We start from the raw sequence: 6,166 nt of genomic DNA, 5'->3' as shown, positions 1-6,166 counted from the left end.
TTTGAAACGTTCTGGACTTTGCTACGGAAACTGAGTTATGATTTGTTAATTCATCAAGCACAGATTTCAGTATAATTCAGCGATATCTAAATTTTGCGAAAAAGTGTGTTTCAATATCAAGTGCTATCGGATATTAGAAAAGTATCCAAGTTCATTGCCAGAAACATTTTTGCCATATTTTTAATTTATTAGAGTTTTTCTAACATACTAACATCGGAAATAAAATCGCGTGCACAGATTCACATGTTATTTACGGAATTGCTGGTAAAAAATATCGATTAATCTGTAAACGGTATTTTAGGCTAACTGCCTGATTTATCGGGAAATTCGTTAAATGGTTTACAGATATTAAAATGTTTAGCTACAGATTATTAAGTATCGACCTTAGCTATGTAGTTCTACTGTAGAGTTTTACAAAAGAGGTAGAGAATTTCATGAATTTTTTGCAATTATGGCTAAGGGCTTTCTGTAACTATAAAATGACGAAAGTCGTTTCCAGAAACTGAAGCTGCAGTTGAAGAAGAAAATTCTATTTAGCCTTCGAAACTATATTACTGCAAATTGTTTCGTGTTACGCTGATTTTGTTTTTCTATTAGTATCTTTAACATTCGTTATGCTGTTATAAGTTAAACACAAAAATGTTCCAGACTTTAAAGTGTAAAATTCTAAGATAATTTAGAATAAATTTCGTGACTTAGATTATTTTTTACCGAAATTACGGATCAAAATTCAATATTTTTATAGCGAAATTTAGATAACAAATGAGAAATAAATTCTCTCAAATTCTTATTTTGTAATTAACAATTCTGTATTTTATTGCATTAGGTAAAACAGCCTTTTTTTTTGGTTAAAACTGTATATCACTCTAACAAAGCATTTAATATAAATACTTCCGCGAATTTTAAATACGGATTATTCTGTATTTAAATTTTTAAAGCCAAATGAATTTCTAAAGTTATACGAGGAAGTTATATAACGTAAAACCGCTAAGCACAATAGATACATATACATATATGCCTATATATAGAACAGTTGATAATGTCAAAATTTTACTATTCTTAATAAAACATTTATCAGCGGAAGCTGAAATAGATTAAATGCAATAGATAGATTCTATTGCATAAATCTATTAAAAAATAATTTTTTATTCTTCCTACGCACGTAAGCCACATTTACTGCTCAACTGAAATAAGACAACGTAATTGAATTTAATGCAGACCAAAAACTCAAAACAGATTATTGATTCTGCGTTTATTTTATTCATATTAAATGAATGAGCTATTATTTATTTATGAAAACTAAAACAGTTAACCTTTTATATTAAATACTATAATATATTTAAATCTAATATTAAGACATTATTATTGAAATAAATGATAAAATTACCAATATAATGCACGATATTTAATTTGTAAATCAAAAAATACAAACGCACAACAGAAAATATAAGATTTTATTTAAACAACTCTTATTTTTATATCAAGTCTTTTCTATAACTTCCATTTCTTTATGGCCCTGCATTAGAATGCCCGTTTAGTAGCGTTTGAGTTGGCGTGTTGCTATTAAGGATTTAACTTGCATTAGTAACATTGAGACATTTTTTATCTAGCAGTCAGACCTCAGTCATCACGCGTATAGCCTGTGTTGCTGAGAATGCAGTTGCATTCTAATGAATGACTGAGATTAGTATTGAGTTGATGGGAACTAGCCGGATTCATGAGAAATTTTTACCGTATTTAAATTTGTTTGCTGTTTAGTTTAAGTCAGTTTATTTGTTGTTTAATTGTCAGTTTTACTGACCATAAATTGTGATATGTAACTTTTGTTAAGTTCTGCAATGTATATGATTTGTAACAGTAAATGTCTAAGCAGTATATTATTAATGAGTTACAAACGAAATTTCGGAAAAGTCTAGAATTAATTCTGTAAGGTTTATTTTTTACCTTAGATATTGTCTTTACGTTAATTCTTTTCTAGGTCTTTTTTTCCTCTGTCCTGTCGGCCATCACCGGAATGTGAAGTGGTTTGGATTGGAGTTGTGGCTTTTGACAGAGTGGATTGTAAACAATCCATTACACTGGTTTGACCTGAGAAGAAAAGCTACCATCTTGCCTCTTGTTTTTGGAACGTAGGAGTAGAATTTCATACTATCTGGAGCCAAATAAATAAAATTAAATTTCGTAATTGACTACTTTAAATAATTCTGCTTTATTAAAATAATGTAAGTGTATGAAACCATGGAAGTAGCGATGTTTATTGTTTATTATGAAAAATAGTCTAATAAACCTTTTGATAAAGTTTAATTCTTATATGTGAAGCTTAATTAAATGTATGTTTAGTTAGAATAACAATAATTCGTCGAAACATGTTAAACAAAAACTAATTAGATAGCTATTTGCGTTTAACCTTGCAATATGATAATGGTCTAAACAAGGTAAATTTTTGGAAGTTAAATAAGCATAGATAGATAGAGTCAACCTTGTAAACAACGGAGAAGCCCATATTTATTTGGCTCAAAAATAAATAACGGATCCGGGTAACTGGAGTTTGGCAATAGGTGTACCGGCAACATACAGACATGAAAAAGAGAGGTATGGGAAAGAAATATGAGCACTTACTGGCAATGGTGATGAACGTCGTTATGTAGGTGATAATGAGGATGAGCAGGGGAAGCAGGAACATCAGGATCAGGCTGAGGATAGTGTAGAGTTGCTCTTGCCAGGGAGCTGTGTAGAAGGCGTAAGTGACGCACTGGTAGAACTCCTCGATGAAAGGACCTCGCATCACACTAAAAATGATCGTCTGTAAAAAAAAAAAAAAAATATGAAGTTTTGAATCCCATTTATATGGTCGAGATAATTATATCTATCAAACAAACATGTTGAATTTCCTTTTAGCATTTTCTTTCTTTCTATGCTCACGATCCAGGTTATCATTGGGTTCTAGTTTTTAACATTTAGCAAATTCAAATGAAAACAAAAAATTAGTTTGTCATCCATTAAAAAATTGTTTGATTAAAATTTACCATTCCCTTGTAAGGAATTATTGCAGTCCCACATTGAACCTCTTGTAAGTGACTAACACCTCTGGTAGCAAGTAAATCATCTATGATTCGAAATCAATAAAGGGCAGAGCTGATGTTTCCTGTCTTCGAACATCCAGAGGTGTTAGATTTTGGCTGAGCACAGAAGCTCAAGACAGTTTAAAACTTCTATGCAAGATAAGGCTGGGCAAACGTTTTATTGCGAAAAAAGCAAGGCAAAATTGATGAGGCTGGGCAGAGATAAATAGGGAAATTTTACGAAACATTCGCGGCCTGGAATTTACATTAGCAATTTTGAAATTTTAATTTTAGGATTCAAATTAATTCGAGGAGGCCCAGAAGAATGTGTATAAAAATGAAGAAAGAAAGAGCTAATTAATATTATTTAATTAAATAAAAATTATATTACTTATTTTGATACTTTTCTGTTAACGAGGCGTCAGTCTCTAAATGTGGTAGCCTCTTCATATCGCGATATGAATAGCAGTGCAGTGTTTACTGTGTGGCATGCTAAGGCTTTGCGCGATAACGAATCTGTGCAATTTTTTGATATTTTTAAACGAAAACATTACAGAATACAAAACTTTGGCATCATGCATAGCTTCGACATTGTGCAAATTAAAGATTTTATATATTACTTTTTAAGATACATTGCTGTTATTCCATTCCATTCCATTCCATTGACGGAAGACGCGAGCACTGTACCTTTACCATAGGGTGAATCAGTTCAGCACCGCGCCCCCCAAGATCTAGAGCAGCCAAAGAGGCCACATGAGAGCCGCGCACAGAGAGACCAAGCCCAACGCCGGATCCACCCAGGGCAGTTCAACGAACCAAAGGTCCATAGGGGACCCACACCCCGTCGCTCAGGCGTCAGATTTATAAAAGAAATATTTACATGGCACATTGCTGTTATTACAAACTCATTTGCTTTTCCACAAAGCTTTATGTATCGTTAGGCGTGTCATTGTCTAGTTAGAGTTCTCGCCAAGTTCACGTTTGGCGCTGCATTGCTCAGAAAACTACTCATATTTTCAATGGAAATTTGAATTTAACTAATCAAATCCTCGAAACCTTTTAGTAGCTCTGTTTTAGAAACTTAACATTTAATCAGGCAGTAGTTTTACTTATTTTACTTTAAATAACATAGACTTTCTTCATTCAGTAGCACTATTCCAAATTGAATCACTTGATATCAAATTGTTTGTCAGCATTTATGGTCACGGAAGGATTTTTTTATAGAATTTCGGGAATAAGGTTTTTGATATGCCAAAAGTCCAGAAAAACTTATGGTAATTGAATTTTCTAATTTGAATTTTGGAATTAGATTACTTTGCAGCTTAAAATCGACGAAACTGCAATGGAAATATCACAGAAATTATTTAGTACAAAAGAAATCTAACAAATAAAAGGCATTAAAAATAATAAAGAAAATCAAAAATTCATGGAATTATTCGATATTAAGGAAAAATCTGACAAATGAGAAATCTTAGAAAATTCTTAGAAAATCTTAGAAAAAATCTTAGAAATCTTAGAAAAAGATTCGCGAAACCAAGAGCGGAAATTTACTTCGCAATAAAATTACTGTAATAATGAGGCACTAGAGTTGCAGAGAATTTCTTATTGTTAGAAAAATAATTTAATTCAGATATTAATTCTATAAATTTTTAAGAATTGCTGTAATTTTTTATTAAGTAGCAAATACTATCCTCAGCGATTTTATTTTAAGAATTACTCTGCTAAGTCATTCATTTTCTTCCCAAGTTTCAAAAATACGGACTAGGTTACTCTTATGATTTGGAGCCGAAGTAAAAGCACTTGCGTAAATTGAAAGAAGATTTTTATGCTATTCAGATTTGAGGTTTAGGCAAAACGAAAATAATACCCCCAAAACATATTTCATTTATTAGAAAACTTAAATACTGCATTCAATTTTTTTTTCTCGTGAAAATACAAAAAAGAAAAATAAAAAGTTTTCTTAAACTACAGCAATCATGTTAAGCTACACTGGTGTGCAAAACGTAAGTAACAGGTGTTCTTTTGGCGATAACTCCACCAGAAGTCTTCTGAGAGATATGAAATTCAGATATGAGAGACAGCATTTTTTATTTAAACTATGATAAAAACAAAGTTGCGCAAAAATGAATGCAAAGCATACAGTATGGGATCAAACAAACAAACAAAAAAAAAAAAAAAAAAGGTTTTATTGAATTCAGAGTATTGTTACACATGATTGTCTATAGAAGAGGAAGAACAACAAGCAGATGTTGTTTAGTATGAGATATGCCCCCTACTGCAAATGCCCCCCTACTGCAATGGTTCCTTCGCACTGTCTCTCCATACTCAGCACCAGATTGTCCAACAGATCTGGAGCAAGAGTGACCATTTCTCAATCAGCATCTGTTTCTGGGTGTTCACCGGATGATGTAATCGTGCCTCAAGGCGTCTCCCAAAAGCATTCCACAATGTTCTATGGGATTTAAATTAGGGGAGTACGCTGGCCAATCCATTCGAGTGATATCTTCACTTTCCAGTAGCTTCTAGACATCAGGAATCTGGTGTGGCCGTGCATTGTCATCCATAAAAAGGAAGTCTGCTCTAATGGCATCTCGAAACATAGCCACTTAAGGAAGTATCACCTCCTGAAAATAGCGATCTCCGGTTACAAAACCTCTGTCTAAAACGCGGAGCTCTGTCCGCCGGTTCAGCATCATGCCTCCCCAGACAAGAACTCCAGGACCACCGTAACGGTCTCTTTCCGTGATGCTAATGGATGAAACCGTGTTCCGACCCCTCTCCAAATCAAATGGCTTTGAGAATCACTTGTGGCACTAAAACAACTCTCATCCGTTAAGAGGACAAGACGCCCTTGATGAGATGTCCGGTTTCTGTGCTCCTCGCAGCACTCTAAACGGTGGCGCCAATGGCCAACTCTCAAAGGTATGCCGTGTTCAGAACAACGGGTGACTTTGTGACTATCTTTGTGAAGGTGTCTGGAGACAGTAAACTGCGACACTTGCCCCGTTGCTGTACACAGCTGCTGAGCTATGGCGCTTCCTGACCGGTTTCGGGCTCTTTTCGCCTTCAGGGCTATATATTCGTCATCCACTGCAGTTTTTTTC

At 33.8% G+C, this 6,166-nt stretch overlaps 1 protein-coding gene across 1 annotated transcript in view; it reads right to left on the bottom strand.

Annotated features, from left to right (window-relative positions):
• Positions 1 to 1,173: 1,173 nt before the first annotated feature.
• Positions 1,174 to 6,166, bottom strand: part of LOC118183492 (gonadotropin-releasing hormone receptor-like) — a 194,561-nt gene continuing 189,568 nt past the window's right edge. Inside the window, exons 2-3 of the mRNA XM_085827406.1 lie at positions 2,620 to 2,803; positions 1,174 to 1,184 (exon numbers count right to left, since the gene is read on the bottom strand). Coding sequence (XP_085683532.1) covers positions 1,174 to 1,184; positions 2,620 to 2,803 — 195 coding nt within the window. The remainder of the gene's footprint in view (positions 1,185 to 2,619; positions 2,804 to 6,166) is intronic.

This window comes from Stegodyphus dumicola, chromosome 12 (assembly GCF_044657685.1).
Source record: "Stegodyphus dumicola isolate Sdum_Otavi_A_Nest chromosome 12, ASM4465768v1".
NCBI lineage: Eukaryota > Metazoa > Arthropoda > Arachnida > Araneae > Eresidae > Stegodyphus > Stegodyphus dumicola.
The sequence above is the reverse complement of the archived record's forward strand: the minus strand, read 5'-3'. Positions and strand labels throughout refer to the sequence as shown.